Source organism: Natator depressus, chromosome 13 (genome assembly GCF_965152275.1).
Source record: "Natator depressus isolate rNatDep1 chromosome 13, rNatDep2.hap1, whole genome shotgun sequence".
Classification (NCBI taxonomy): Eukaryota; Metazoa; Chordata; order Testudines; family Cheloniidae; genus Natator; species Natator depressus.
Genome location: NC_134246.1, coordinates 20599557 through 20615645, shown reverse-complemented (window position 1 = coordinate 20615645; position 16089 = coordinate 20599557). Strand labels below are relative to the sequence as shown.

General features: G+C 51.2%; 1 protein-coding gene across 5 annotated transcripts in view; it reads left to right on the top strand.

The window, feature by feature from the left end:
* The window catches only part of SRC (SRC proto-oncogene, non-receptor tyrosine kinase), a 72088-nt gene extending 57435 nt beyond the window's left edge, over positions 1-14653 (top strand). For all 5 annotated transcript variants that reach the window (XM_074970190.1, XM_074970192.1, XM_074970193.1 and 2 more), the window contains 7 exons: positions 2067-2216; positions 3431-3586; positions 4239-4418; positions 5286-5362; positions 6481-6634; positions 7557-7688; positions 8175-14653. In XM_074970190.1, the coding sequence (XP_074826291.1) occupies positions 2067-2216; positions 3431-3586; positions 4239-4418; positions 5286-5362; positions 6481-6634; positions 7557-7688; positions 8175-8383 (1058 nt within the window). In that variant the 3' untranslated portion in view covers positions 8384-14653. The remainder of the gene's footprint in view (positions 1-2066; positions 2217-3430; positions 3587-4238; positions 4419-5285; positions 5363-6480; positions 6635-7556; positions 7689-8174) is intronic.
* The last annotated feature ends 1436 nt before the right edge of the window (positions 14654-16089 follow it).

The following is a 16089-nucleotide window of genomic DNA, read 5'->3' as shown; positions in this document are numbered from 1 at the left end:
AATTTTGGCCCCAAATGGAGGTCTGGCAGCTCCTGAAAACACTTCAATAATTCTTAGAATCAGCATGATCTTTTTCTTTTCTTTTCTTTTTTTTTTATTCCAGTGAAAACAGTTTATATGAATAAAGCACCAGCCATCCCCTGAAGCGTTGGCAGCCTAAACATGGCAGTGCTGGGCTGGTGCATGAAGAGCTGAGCTGGAGCCCCCACTGAGCTCCAGAATCCAATGCCCTCCAAAGCTGGAGGGGGTTGGGGTTTGGGAATTAATCTGGGCCCTTCCTTTGAGAAGCTGATGAAGAAAATTGAGATTGGCTTTAAACATGATTTTTAGCCTGAGGGGTCTGTCACACTCGTATCTAGCAATGACCCATCCGAGGTACTACGGCAGCGCAGCACATTCCCACTTCCTCTCAGAAGGGGGGGGCTTGGAGCCCTCCGGTTGCTCGCTCTCCTGCCCAGCCTTCCAGCTCCCACAATCCAACTATTCCTCTCTTTGGTGATTGGGACTCGGCTGGTTCCTGCCGAGGCAGATTACTCCTTTGTTGCTTTTGTTGTTATCTGGAGCCTTCCCCAGTCGTGCATTCGTCTTCGCTCCTCTCCCGTGGCTGCTTGCCCTGTTGCCAACCCAACCAGCACTAGCAAGACTCCAGAGGTCATGTTCCCTTTTGCCAGCTGTTTCCCCTCGCGGCTTTGCTCCTGTAAGCCAGCAGGGACTCTTCCTATTCATACCGCATCCAGGAATCACACAGGGAGGCACCTTTTTCCTCTCACTCTCACTTCCCCACAGGGAGGTGATGGCAGGGCCAGCTGATCCTAGACACCTCACCAAAATAGTGTGCATCTCCCTGTACGTTCCACTGAAGAGCAATGTCCCCATTTCAAGGGAAGTGGCTGGTTTTTGTGCCTGCCCTTTTGTGTACTCCTCATTTTGGTGCTACTCATTTCACGTTTCTTCCCCTCCACTCTCATTTTGCTGCCTTGTTAAGCCAATCCACAAAGATTACGTGCTGTATGGGCCAGAGAAGTAGTCAGGAGTACACCTATATGAGTGGGTGTGATGGATACGTGTGATCTTGTCAGCTGTCTCGGGGGTGGAATGTGCTATCTGGGAACACCTTTCCTAAACTGCTGTATAGTACTGCTGGAAGCGAGGGAACAGTATCCAGGAGAAACTGCAGGGGGGAATTTAGGGAGGTGGAATGTAAACACGTGAATGGACACTTCTCCCAAGACACTGACTCCCAAAACCCATCTTATACTGCCGTTGGATCTCCTGTGATGGCGTAATGCCAGGTCTTATGTTTCATCCATGACATCTCTGACAAGCCCCACAGTGCATCCTAGCACCACGCTGGGACACTGGCTTGGCACTGACAGGGCAGTAAATCACCAGCATCACTGCCTTAGTGTCTAGGTGTTCTGTGGCGGTCTCCCATCTCCAAGTATTCTCTTGATCCCACACTGGTTAGCTTATGGCGCTTGACAGCCTCACTGCATGAGCAAACATAACTGGAGGCCACAACTGGAGTTGGCCTTGCCAGCTGCTTTGTTCAAAGGACATGGTGCCTCTACGCTTCGATTTCCCCCAACCCTCCTCATGGTCCTGCTGTGAAGTTGCCGTCCTGTTGCACTGGCATGTCCAGAATCTTTTCCAGGGACACAGGATCAAGGCTTCCCAGCGGGATGGGACTGTCCGCAAGGCTGTGTGTATTCCCATGCCCTGCGGCTGTACAGCACCAGGGAGAAAGCAACGTGCAGCTGTAACAACCAATAGTTGTTTGCATTGGTTCTCCCCTCGTCTTACTCTGTCATACTGGCTCCCTTAGAGTTGTTCAACTTGTCCCAGTCTTAGGATGACACATCAACCGAGTTACGTCTCTAAAGAGCATGAGTGCCCCTGCCCAGGCCCCGACCCCACCATTCCCTTCCTATAAACCTCAGAGGAACGAGACATGCGCTTTTAATGTACCCTACTCAGTCATTTTTCCCACTGCTCTTGGAGTGTTCCCTCAAGGGCCCGGGCATAACCAGGGCAGGAGGACTGAGGTGCACTTGCTCTCCCCACAGGTGCCTACTGCCTCTCGGTCTCTGACTTTGACAACGCCAAGGGGCTCAACGTGAAACACTACAAGATCCGCAAGCTGGACAGCGGTGGCTTCTACATCACCTCTCGCACGCAGTTCAACAACCTGCAGCAGCTGGTGGCGTATTACTCCAGTAGGTGTCGAGAGATCAGTATTTGTGCCCTGCATTTGTACAGAATGCAGCTGAACCCATTCCCTGCCCTGCATTCCTTTATGGCCTATGCAAAGTAAAGTGTAGCCAGGCCTGGGACAGGCACTCAGGAAAACCAGGGCCTGTGGGTTAGTAATGATGGAGGAGAGGGTGTATTTCTCCAAGAGTTGGGTTTGAAGGAGGGGAGAGGGGCTGCTGGAGGTTAGGGCGAGTGTATGGGGCCTGTGGAGCAGCCTGGTAAAAGCACAGCATTGAGAGTGGGAGAAGGAGATAGAGACATCCGAGGGGGGTGTACGGAGGCACAGAGATGTAGGCCTTGCATGTGAATTGAGGCTCTGTCTGTCTGTCTCTTGGCAATGGGGAGGGGGGAGAAGATTGGTGCAGCTCCCTAAGTGGCTGCAGTGGTGGGACCCTAGTGTGGACAAGGCTCCTGCAGCTTCTGGTATTCAACACTGTGTCACTCTAGACTTGCTCTGATCAGGTTTTTTAGACCGGGCTGCTGATCTCTTCTATCTTAGTGCTTCCGTCCAAGCTACCACTGACGCAGCTGCACCATTGTTAGCAATGATGGGTAACTTTGCCAATAAAAAAATCCCCAGTGTAGAAAGCCCCAGGGCTGCATTGTGGTAGGGGTGAGAGGCCTGGGCCTTTATTTTGGCAGGTCGAGCAATCAAAAAGAGAAGCCAAAGGTCTGTTTCCACTTCCCTGAAAACATACAGGATGCCAGGAGACTTGGTGATTTTAGATAGAAGGAGTAAACGCGAGGCTCCCTCCCCTCTAGCCCTTGTCTCCTAAGGAGATGGCGCATCTCAGCAGGGGAGACGGATACTAGATGTTAAGAGGGAAATTATCAAGGAAGGAAGACCGTTTTCTCCCTCCCATCTGCAATGCAGAGAACAACCCCCTAGAGACCTATGGCCTAAATGCCTAGCAGGTAAGCAGTGAATGGCAGGCCCCATTTGAAGTGGGCAGGGGATGTTGTCTTCCACATGGATTGTAGCACTCTAGGCAAAAGGGTCCCAGGCACCCTTCCCACTGAAATAAAATGGAGAAGAGCCAAATAATGGGATTTTAAGTAAGAAGGGAGGGGATGATGATCAGAACAGACTCTGCTGCTTTTGAGGCTGGCAGGACTTCCGGTGAAGATGCCGTCTATCTAAACTCCCCCGATGCCTGTCTATCTTCCCCCTTGCCAGAACATGCTGATGGCTTGTGCCACCGTCTCACAAACGTGTGCCCAACTGCCAAGCCCCAAACTCAAGGACTTGCTAAGGATGCTTGGGAAATCCCCAGGGAGTCTCTGCGACTGGAGGTGAAACTGGGGCAAGGCTGCTTTGGAGAAGTGTGGATGGGTAAGGATTCCTCCAAACACACACGCCTACGGCAGCGGCAGCAGGTGCCTGGGCCATGGAGTGTCTGCTCATCTTGACTTCTTAATGAGCCAGCTGGATTTCTGACAGCCAGGGCTGGATGAGAGAATAGGCATTTCAGCCTTCGTTATTCCTTGCAGCGATTTGAGTAATCTCTCCTTCCTGGCTGGTGTCTCCCACCTGGGTGGGAGTAGGGGTGCTCATTGGAGTGATGCAAAGCTTCCCCAGCGCTGAAAGTGCCCCCCAGGGCGCTCTGAGGGAGTGTCTCTGCCCACCAAACAGGCCGTATAAATGGGATGGGAGGGAATAACTTCTAGCACCGGCAGAGACCCGTGGATTGTGGCCAGTGCTCAGTGCTCAAGGAATGCTGATGTGTCAGAAGTCGGGTGGGGCGCGGTGAAGTCTGCAGCTCTCCCTGTGCTAGTCAGGCTCATGCACTTGGGCTTCCACGCCTGGTGCGGCATCATCCCTGCACATCCTGTTGATAGTGTGTCATGGCATAATCTGGCTGTGCCGGGGTGACTGGGTGCTGGGCACCACGCCCCTGAAGGCAGGGTGCTAGGTGAGCACCTGTAAAGGCAGCGCCTAATCCGCCTGGGGCTGCTTCATAAACTGTCTCTGGCTTCTGCTCCAGGGACCTGGAATGGCACCACCCGGGTGGCCATAAAGACTCTGAAACCCGGCACCATGTCTCCAGAGGCATTTCTGCAGGAGGCCCAGGTAATGAAGAAACTCCGTCATGAGAAGCTGGTTCAGCTGTATGCGGTGGTGTCAGAGGAGCCCATTTACATTGTAACGGAGTACATGAGCAAAGGTGAGTGCCTGGCACCCAGGGGATAGGGCTGGGGCAGTCATAGGCTCTGATAACTGAGGAACTGCTTCCTATTTGAAACTGAACCTACTGTGTGAGCAGAGAGAAGCGCGTAGGGCAAGCTGCACTGGCCACCGGCAGCAGCGAGATGCAGCCACCTGAGGGAGCTGGAAGGAATCTCTCCCCTAAAACTGATTCCATAGTGCTTCCATACATGGAAAGCCGGATCCTAGTGGGTGGAGGTGGAGACCTAGCCAGCTGAGCAGTCTTACCCATTCCTCCATAGGAGGCGTGTTGGAGATTTACCGGCAGCACCTGCCATGGGCAATGTGCAGTGTTCCCGACTAGAAGGGATAGAGTTAAGGGAGCTAGGGCCCACTAGAGTGCAGAGGGGTAAGGAGACGGCCTGCTTGGGAGCTGACTGGGGAGGGGGAGGGCACAGGTTGTGAAGAGAGGAATAACCACACCCAGTTCTGGGCTGGAACTTCCTGCCTCACAATGTTCCCACTCTGCTGCCCTCTCCTGGATGGAACCGGAGCTGCTCAATGTGTCATAGGCCCCATCCCACTAACAGATTGGTCTTCAGCTCAGCAGGCAGGGGCCTGTGCTTTTTGGAGCAGGAGGATTTGGATTCCGTCCTTACTGTTGCCGTGGCGTTCCAAGTGGATGTAGAGCAATGAAATCCCAGGTGGCTGCAGGTTGGCTTAGCACAAGACTCCTCACCCCACCCCCTTCCCATCATCTCCTAACTCCAAGGGCAGCTGCATGAGGACACCTCTTTGCTATTCTGCTCAAACACCATCAAGTGGCCGAGAGTCTGGTGTCTGCTCCTTCCTAACTGCAGCTGATGGTTGTGCCTTTCCACCCTAGGGAGCTTACTGGATTTCCTGAAGGGGGAGATGGGCAAGTATCTGCGGCTGCCCCAGCTGGTGGACATGGCAGCTCAGGTGGGTCTGGCTCAATGGAGAGCTGCAGTTTGAATTTCCCTTTTATCTTCTTGGCTGCTGTGGCCCTTGGACTTCGGGCCTGGTCTGGGTAGGGTATGGGGCTTCAGCTGTCAGAGAGGACAGGACCATCATACTAGCCTTCACGAGTGCGATCCAAGGCCAACAGGAATCTACTAGCACCAAAGTGAAATGTCCTCCAGAGTTTGAGGCGCTGCCTCAGATGTCCTTGTCCTCTGAATTTGGGGGTAACCTGATCCAAAGCCAGCAATCCCATGGGGGCAGGGTGGGCAGGGAAGAGAGGAAGAATCTGTTCAGAATGGGAGGGCCTCTGTCCCACTTGCCCTTATCTCCTTTCTGTTTCTCTGCCACAGTTGCGCTCTCAAATGAGGCCTGGGAACTGGCTGGTCAGGGCACAGCCAGAGCCATAAAGTGCTAGACTTTGGATTGCCTACCTTCTGGGGTCTTTGCCAGCAGCTGTTGGTGTTATGGCAACCTCCGTGGTGAAAGGTCAATAGCAGCCTGCCCTAAGCAGATTTATAGGGCTCTGGAGGGTTACTCCGGAAAACTGTGAGGGATTCTGTGCTAGATCTGTAGCCCTGATTCTATGGTGCATACACGGGAACAAAAAGCAGCTATCATCCCTAGCTTGGCTCCTGCCACTGGATCGGTCCTATCAGGTTTTACTGCCCTGACCTGGCTGCTATAGAAAAGGACCCCAGTCTGGGGCTCTGTGCGGTATTTCACATAGAATCCCGGAGAAGAAAATCCCTCATCACTGTCAGGCTTTTGTTTCTCCCCCATCGGCGTCTTATTTACGGCCACAAACCTGCATTGGCCTGATGAAGTGTTGCAAAATAACTCCAACCCCTTCCAAGTCCTATCAGCTCAGTGTGGCCCAGCCCCCAGGCTGATGTTGGGCTGCCACTTTACCACCTCCATTCCACCTCAGCCAGAGCCTCCCAGGATGCTGCTGGAGTGCCAACTGTTTACCATGCCCAGAGCGCAGCTGCAAGCAGCTCTGCATTCACACGAGCACAGTTGTGAGGTCTAGTGTTTGGGCAAACCATGTCCTGTAGCATCTAACGTTCTCTGCGCACTGTCCCATGTGTGGGCTACAGATCGCATCTGGAATGGCATATGTGGAGAGGATGAACTACGTCCATCGGGATCTCCGAGCTGCCAACATCCTGGTGGGGGAAAACCTGGTGTGCAAGGTAGCCGACTTCGGCTTGGCCCGGCTGATTGAGGACAATGAATACACAGCCAGGCAAGGTATGGGGAGTGGGAGGGTGCACATCGCCTTTACGTGCAGGTGTCAAAGGAAGCTGTGGAAAATGGAAATGAGTGAGGCCCAAACTGCTTAGCATTGCAGAGCAGGGCAGGTGAGCACAAGGTGGCACAAGCCATTGGTATGTGCTCCTAGGTTCAAGTCCAGCCCAGCCCAGCTCAGGAATGATTCAAAATTGTTTCCTTCCAGCCACTGTTTGTGGGCCTGTCTGGTTCCCTGCAGACAGGCCCCCACGCTGCATAGATTGCCCCACTGGCACGGGTGCCAAGTACTTAAACAGGGCATGAAGGCTGAAGTAATCCCTTGCCCCAAGCTGGTGAGGGAGTCTGCACAGCTACAGCCCAGACTGCAGGTGTTGAGGGACACAGCTCTGCAGGGCTCTTGATCCAGCACTTCTCAGGAGTCTGCAGTCTCACTCCTGTGCTCGGATGTGTATGGTGTGACCCTGCTGCTCCATATTGTGTACTTTTAAACCAGCACTTTAACTCCCGTTCACCTGCTTCTACCCACCCTTCCCTGCTGGTGCTATTGGAAAGTGAAGGGGATGGGACTTGGGACCCCATCTTATGCTCAGACTTACTCCTGATGCAGGCTCTGTCCCCGCCTAGGTATGAAACTTAATAAGGTGCTTGCTGTCCCTGTAAGGGGTGAGAGGGGAAGCAATCACTGTCACTAGTGCCACGGACTGCAGATGGGGCAGGCATTACTTTTCTCCAGTGCTAGTTCTGTAGCCTAGTCCTCTGAACGGAGGTCTGCAAGTCCGGCTGGTGAAACCTCCCACCTAGAGTAGCTCTCAGCTCATACCCATTGTGGTGTCACTATCCCTCCGTTCTCCACGTGTAGGCTCCTCTAGTGGACATACAGGGTGATTGCATCTGAATCTTATTTTCTATTTCTGTTGCTTAGGTGCCAAGTTCCCGATTAAGTGGACAGCCCCGGAAGCTGCTTTGTATGGCAGGTTTACGATCAAGTCAGATGTCTGGTCCTTTGGAATCCTCTTGACTGAGCTGACCACGAAGGGCAGAGTGCCATACCCAGGTAAGAGTAGGTACCGACTGTAGACACCAGGAGGTCCTATGCAGTTGCTGGCCACTGCAGGCTCTGATATCCGCTCCGGCTGTGGCAGATCCCAGCTGATCTATGGAGTAGTGTTCTGTCTAAGTTGCCATGGTGACTCCTAGGCTCATCTCCTCAATGGAGAAACTTGCTGTGGGGTTTCTGCCACTGATTAGGGATGGGGGTGGATAATGAGGCCTTCCCCATGGTGGGAAAGACCTGAGGGGATCTTGTACTTGGAAGAAGACGTTCTCTGAGCCTTGAGTGAAGCCCTAGACCTCCTGCCTTGGATCAAGTTCTCCTCCCATTCATGCTTGGAGTGAGTGACTGGCTGTATTTAGAGCTGAGGAAGATCTAGCTAGCAGAAGATCAAGGTTCAGTTCCTAGCTCTGTCACAGACTAGCTACATGATTTTAGTCAAGTCAGCTAGCCTTGGTATGTCTCACTATTCCCTCTCTTGGCTATCAGGTATGGTTAACCGGGAAGTGCTGGACCAGGTGGAACGTGGCTACCGGATGCCCTGTCCTCCAGAGTGCCCCGAATCGCTGCACGATCTGATGTGCCAGTGTTGGAGGAAGGACCCAGAGGAAAGGCCCACCTTCGAGTACCTGCAGGCTTTCTTGGAGGACTACTTCACGTCAACAGAGCCCCAGTACCAGCCAGGCGAGAACCTATAGACGTGGGGATGGCTCCTGGTGCCAAAGACCTTGCTCTCCTCCTGGTGTGTCCACGCACATGTCACAAGACACGCGGCATCTCAGGAACTCCTTGCAGAGTCTGGTTCTGGTGACTAGCCCTTCTCCCAGAGGGTGGCACTAGGTGCTTTTTAGCCCCGCAAGGTGGAGGGGGGCTGGGTTCTCCTGATCACTAATTACTGATTTATGGTCTGTGTTTAACAAAGTGTGGTCATTTGACCTGGAGATGAGTCTGAAGGGAATTGGCTGTGTGCAGTGACTGGGGGTTGGAGAAGGAGCCTTTCCAGAAGAAACCCAGGAGGGAAGGTTTGTGCAGAAGCTGGAGGGACCTTCAGGGGTCTTCCTCCTAGTAGTTCTGAAGTGCAATGAAAGGCATTAGACAACCTCTGTCTAACAATGACCTAGACTTCCTCACTGGAACGCTTGGATCTGCTGGGACTGGATGCTAGTGCTACAGATGGACACCTTTCAATCTCCGATCACGCAGCTTCCAGCCTTTCTCTTTTTTTCTTTTAAACCAGCACAAGGTTCCCCCATACCTCTCTGCTCCCTACGCCTGTTCCCAGAGCAGACTTGGCTGCAGTTCGCTACAGGAGTGTTTGTTGTTTCAGACTGAGAGACTCTTCCAGAGAGGACATTCACATTTCAGTGCTCGCATGACTCGGTCTCCACTGCCCCATCCTGCTGGTGTACAGGGCTGTGGCATTGAGACACCAGCACCAGCCCCCTTGCCTTGCTGCAGGTCCCAGGCACAAGTGAGTTTTGGATCAGGGATGCTGACTGTGCCATATAGACCTGGAGGCTCTTGAGGTGATTTTTTTTCCCTGTGCGAGGTTCTACTGGAGAGCTAGAAGGACTTCATGGCTGAGTTGCACATGCAGCTGCATTGGGGTTCAGTGTTGCTGCTCATGGTGCTAGTGACTTCTGACTTGTTTCAGGACCATGTTAGATCATGAGCTGCAGGTTTCTGTCTTCCAGTCTCATCTGACCCAGCAAAGGGAACCTTTAATCTAGATGACTACTTCTTAGAGACACACTAAGGCAAATGCCAATGGGGCAGGATACCCCTCCTTTTTCCTACCCTTGCTGCCAACCCCCTATTGTTTGAGGGGTATTCTTCAATGAAGTACCCCGGTCTTCCAGCCAGCACCCTAAGCAGCACATGTGGAGAACACCTAGCCAGACCCTCCCTACCTCTCCTCATTCCACTCATTCAGTTGCATCTTAGTTTACTCCAAGGTTTATAGTGCCAGAGAAGCAGGGTCGGTCACTCTTGGGACACTTTGGTGTTCATGCCAGCTCTGCCACAGTCAGGAAAGCCTCTGCCCAGCAAAGGGCTCTTTGTGTCTGAATCAAGGCCTGATGTGGAGCTAGCTTACCTAGGGAATTGGGGTCCTGGCCGTGCCCCATTGTCTTATCCTCCGCAGGCTGCTGAGCTTGGGAGAGCATCACCCATTCCATGGAGGCATGGTTTCAAGAACTACTTATGGATGCATTTGGGGTAGAGGTGAAGTCTCCATTCTGCCTGAGAGCAGAGGGGCCTTCCCCTCCATCTTCACTCCATAATAGGTCTTGAGCTACAGGGGGCATCACCTAAACTCCAGACCTGCCTAAAAGTTAAAACTGTGGAGTCTCCTGCTTTAGCCCAGCTTCCATGGCTGTTTTCTCTGGGTGCAGGTGAGGGTCTGGGAAAGGGCTCCCATGGGGAAGACCACTAGTTCAGGGCTTCCACTCAACCCCATGCTTCAGCAGCTAGAGCTGAGATCTTTTGGAATCCTGGTGAGATCTTTGTACCTGCTCTGTGTGCAGCATGGTAAGGTAGGGAAGCAACCTCCTTGCCTCGTGTATTGGTGTCTGGCCTAGTTGTGCCCTTGCTGCAAGCTGGCCTTGGGCCCCTGAATGCGGAAATCCTGCAAAATCTCTATTCTAAGCCTTGGGGGGGAAAGGGAGGAGGAAGGGCCTGATTCCGTGAGGTGCTAAGAGCCCTCACTTCCCACTGAAATCCTTGGGAGCTCAGGTTGCTCAGCACTCTGTGGGATTGGATCCTATGTACTTTCTTCGGCAAACAGCTTGTTGCTCCCAGTTAACGCTCTCTGATGGTGCATGTGTGGCTTCCATGCTTGTATTTATGCAGCCAGGTAGCAGAGGCTGCCTTGACAGCAGCTAACACACAAGCGGCTGGTTGTATTTTTCATCAGGCTTGTGAATAAACAGCAGACTTAAGTTTGCAAGCTGCTGTTAAGGGGAGTTTTCTGGTGACCCTTACCCTGATAGAGAAGCTAATAGACTATTTACAGCCAAGTTAGTCATGGTGCAGGAGAGATTACAGTAGCCACGGGTCAAGAGACAACTCTCCATCTGCTTTTAGCTGACAGGCAGATGGATGGATTGTATGCAGGGCAGTAAGAGCTGGGCTGGCCCAGCACTTGGATGCAGGTCATTAGTTGCACTCTAGGACAACACTGCAAATGAATGATCTGTGTCTCAGATACTGGTCCCAAATGGACAAGGGAGGACTGCTGTGCTGAGATCTACAGCGGGAAGTGTTAAAATGGAGAATGAGCCTGGCCTTTCAGTGACTGTGCTAAGCAAAAGGACCACTCTCTTCAGTGGTGGAAGGAGGGAGGAAACCTCAACTCTCGTTAACTCCAGAATGTCATGGGGCTCCATCCCTGTCAGTAGGGTGCCCTAATGCAGCTGCGTGCTGGCAGCGTGCACCCCCGTTTTGGAGGTGAGGCCAAAGCACTGCCAAAGGAACAGCAGGCCCACTTCTCATTTGGCTGCAGAAGAAAGGCTCCACGCTGCTTTTATCCCTCTTTGGGGTGGACCTGGAATGTCCGAATGAGAGAGACAGGGAGGTGGGTGGAATAGCAAATGGTGCCCATGTGGGCAAAGTGTCATTAATGGGCAGGTGCTGTGCCAAAGACAGGAGAGAACGCAAGAGACACTGCCCCATCCTTGGCCAAGACAGCTGGCTGGTCTTCGGCCCAGATCTCCAAATGCGCCAGGCGAGGTCCCACCTGCTCTGTCCTTAAGGATTTCCTCATTCTAAATGAGTTCCAGTCATAAAGCCCCATGTGGTGTGGGCCCGTCCTTGGAGCAGGACCGAGATGTGCTTGGCCAACCTCTAGAAGGGAGGGTGCTCGGTGGGGTGGCAGAAGGGGGCCGCAGGACTGCCCTCTCCTACGCCACATACAGGGGCTGGAAATGCTTCTGAGTTTGTCCGTTTTCAATGACCGATCTCGCTCCTGCCTTCCCCTCATAATGGGTGATTCTTTAAACAAACTAGAAAACCCAAGCAGCCACCGAAGCCCTATTTCAATCACCTCTTTGTAGCAAAGTTACGCTGTTCAACTGGGGAAGCCCAGCAGCTTTCTGTGGGGTAATGGCTTCTTAAAAAAGCCTGGTTTTGTACATAGCCCTCGAGTCGCCTGTTGAATTAGTTGCATGTGTTTTTTCTAAGGTAACGCTCGTGTCTGCAATTGGATGTAACTGGAATTCTTTGCCATTTGCCCGCAAGGCTTTGGTTATTGTCATCACTCGCTCGTTTTTGTCTGTATTTTTGGATGCTCTTCAGTGTGCCAAAAATCCCCACGGACCAAATCCCTTTGGCAACTGAGGGACCGTGCTCTAAGCCCAACTTGTGGCCCACTTAGTCCATGCATTATTCAAAGAGTTTAGCTGTCCCAAACAGGTGCTGTCCTAATTGCTTCCTTTAGGTGGCATCTGTCCTGTGGGGCGCTTTGGCACATGGCTGAGATGACTCCCAGAATTGTAGGCTGGCATCATGGTTCGAAATGATCCATTCTGCCCAATGCTGGGTTTGGTCTGGCTCAGATGCCCGTTCTTGATGCGGAGGAGAACTTCTTTTCTGGGGAGTGGTAAGGAGTGCTGGGCAGGCACAAATCCTTCCCCTGCAGAAATGCCAGCTGGGGTGAGTGAAATCTCAGAAGCACATGGGATAAAAAAAAAACCTTGAAAAGCAGGAGGCACAGCCATGCGTGACATTGGAAGTGGAAGCAAGTGATTTGATTCTGATGTGCCGCCCCCCCTCCCTGACCACCCCAGCCATTAGGATGGGGTCTGGAGCAAAATGGGGTTTGGTATTTTTTCATACATTTTCTTCCTCCATGACCCTAATGCTTTTCCAATGTTGGGATTGTTCCCCATCTTTAGGGCAATTGAGCCAAACCACCACCATGTGCCAGGTCCTTGTGTCTCAGTCGCAAGCTGCAGAAATGTCTTAGCAGCAGTGGTGAATCCCCCAGGTGGAGCTAGTGGGGTGAGAGAAGTGTCATGGGGCATTCATGGAGATGACTGGCTGCATGTGAGCTAAATCCTCCTTCCGCAGCCATCTGTGCCAAAACTCCTGTTGGCGTCAATGGGATCTGTCCTTCAGTCCCCTCTACCTCTGCCTGGTCATACTACAATGCAAGCAACCTTGGGAGATAGTCTAACGGTGCTGCTATTTATAGATCATCTTTAACTCACGTATCTGGTCTGTATTGCTGGTATGACTTTGTGATTAAAAATCATTAGGGTCAGAAAATTAGGTGGCGTGTGACTCCACCCTGGCTTGTAGACTCTTTTTGAAGCCGCCTTCTCCTGAGCTCTTGCAGCCACGTACAGGCCCCACGGAAATCCAGGACACAACTCCCATTAACTGAAGTGGCCCCAGCCTTGGCCTCTCAAAATAAAACCCTCCCAGTCCAGCAGGGGAGAAGCAGGTGCAGAGGGATGAGATCATTGTGACTTCCCAACCTATCCCCTTAAGTGCGGCTAGAAATCTAGCTTTACGGCCATTCTCTTCCAAACCTGGGCATGGTGGAAGGGGTGGTTCCTTTTCTCCCAGAGATGCTGTGACCCAAACAAGAATCTTCCTTTTAGGCATTTTTTTTTCTTTTTTTTTTCCCCCCCTAGGAGCTCAGGGAAAATGGGACTGATGAAAACGCAAACCCAGCCCTGCATCTCACTCTTATTTATTAAACCTGGTTCTCTCCCTCTCTCTCGAAAAAGCTGAGTTTCCACTCCTCTCCAAGAAAAGTTCCTACCTTTCTTGGTTGGAAGAAGGTTAATTTTCTGTAGTCTTTTAAATGAATTTTGGACTTGGACCTTTTAGTTTTTCTGCACAGCATAAAAGTTGCTGTGGCGAGATTGCTGCATTCATGAGCCGGGACTTTCGCTCCCTTTGTCAGGTTCTGTGTCTTTTTGCCTACGTTGAGCAGTTGGGGAGAAATCCTCATTTCTAGCGAGATCAGGTTCCCGTCCCCATTTTTGGTAAGGTTTCTAACATGCAGAGAAAGTGTGTGGGTGGGGGACATTAAGCGTGTGTTGTGCCAGTGATGCTTGTATAATTGATATAACTTTACACACCTACCACCAAGAAGAAATCGTTGCTCCAGAAACAAAAATTGGAATATGCTGAAGCCCAGCAGGCTGGCGAGAGCTGGGGAGGGGAGGCAACGGCAGCTGTACAGACCGAAAAGACTTTTTTTCAATATGTACGTTTTTTCAAAGAAAGATGGGGGAACAGAATGACTTGAACATTGGTTGTTTCCAGCTCTGTCTGATTTTACCACAGCTGGTGTAGCAATAATGACGATTAATAGTGTAAGTGAACACGGGATGCTCTCGTTCCCTGTCTTTGGCGAGCTTTGAAGAAGAATAGAGCAGGATTCCTTCAATTCTTTTTTTGTCCCAGGTTCAGAGTAAACCCTTCTCCACTGTGCATGATCTCGAGTATGGTAGAGCAGGGTGACCCTCCTGTGTGTGGACATGACAGACCCTAGGTCCTCTCATGTCTCAGGGCTGGATACTGCCGTTGGAACCGACTAATACCCTGGAGGCAGCAGGATGGGGAGACTGTCCTCTCGCACCAGTGTGTTTTTGCCAATTTTACATTTTAAGCCAATAAACTGAAGAGGAATCTCTTTACCTAATGAGTCTGATGCTCTTTTGCATTGATTCAGGGAAATAAATAACACCGTACAAGGTATTCTTCTGCTATTGTAACTTGTTAACAGTGTTTTGTAAAATCTCCGGCTGCTGACTATGCAGAGAACAAGGTGATCTGCCTCTCTTCCCTGCTCCCCACCCCACTGCCTTTTGAGTGTCTAACTATCTAGTTCTCCCCCCCCCCCTTTTTTTTTTTTATATAATAAAACTTTTTGGAAAAACCTCAAGTCCCCAGATTTGTGGAGGGGGAGGCGGGGGTTCTTTGAAACTCTGATATTGGTGTAGATACTTTGCAGTTTGTCTGATTAAACACACAGACCTCACTAAAAAAAAACGTTGTATCTTGTGTATGAATGAAAAGATCGGCTTTTTGTGTGTGCACTAGTGGGTAGCTTTCTGTGCCAGTGCACGTCCTGTAACAAACATGAGCGCCGCCCTGTAATATCTGAGCACCTCTTACAGATCTAGGGCCAGACTTTAGCTGGCACTCATTGGCATACCTATTATTGACTTTAATGGAGCTAGGATGTTTTACACCACTTGGGTAGGTGGCCTCTGGCCCACAATAGTGCTCTCTTTAGGTAACCTCATTCCCCCCCCCCCCCCCAATCCATCAGCTTAAATTTTCAAGGAAGCAAGTTCTACGAGGCATTATACTACCACGGCCCATCAGAGTATTCGCTCTAGCCAGTGCCCTTCTCAACAGCATGTCTCTAGCCAGCGACACTCAGCCCTATGGAATCCATCACAGTCTGCCGAGACAAGAACTCCTTCCTTGCAAATGAACCCCTGGGGGAGTGGACAGCCTTAGTGAATCCCTCTGCCCTGCTAGGAATGGGCTTCCAGAAGGCATGCAAAAATTAACTCTGCTCTATCATATAACAGACAAGCTCCGTGCGTAGGGTAATGTGAAGTCCCTGGAGTCTACTAGCAGCAGAGCTGGGTTATTATATACAAATATTAAAGCAGCTGGATCTACCAGCAAACTGAATCTCTATTCCTTTTGCTGACTAGCACTGCTCCTACAAAACTTGGTTTCTTTTTGTGTCATCTAAATGTTAATGCAGGTTGGAGCTGGACCTTAACACTAGTAGCTGCTTCATCCTGGATGCACAGCCTGCAGATAATCACATCCCTCACTGATTTATAGTTCTTACAACTGATAATGGGACATGGGTGTATATTGAAGCTTTGGAAAGAAGCTGGATCTTGATAGGGGAATCTTGCCTCCCCCGACACATTTGGATGGAGCTGGTTTTCCTTTAAAATAAACACAACATGCTTGATGTGCTCGTGCCAGAGGCTCTTGCTGCTTATTTTAGCATCTCTTCCCATCTGTGTTACTTCTTCAGTGGGTGAGTGCAGGCCGTCCTGCTGGCCATGTCACAACAGAATGCAGCTGAAGGAATGACTGGTTTGCAGCTAACCTCCAGCTGCTGCTCCCTGTAGCACCCCAACAAGACTGCTGACTGAAGACAGCAAGTCACATGTATGTTAAAGTAATGTACACAAGGTGTACACAAGCAGATCTGTGCTACTTAGCTTGCTACATTAACTCATGCATCTAGTGGCTTTGTCCTGCCAGATAATAAGAGTCACACTAGCCTGATCACAGCTGCATGTAAATTTTCCTGGCATGGAAAAGGGGACTGGAGACATTGACTTCAGAAACCGGGATCAACGGCAAAATTTATCAGTTTGCAGCAGTTGGGATCAGGTACTGCTCTAAACAC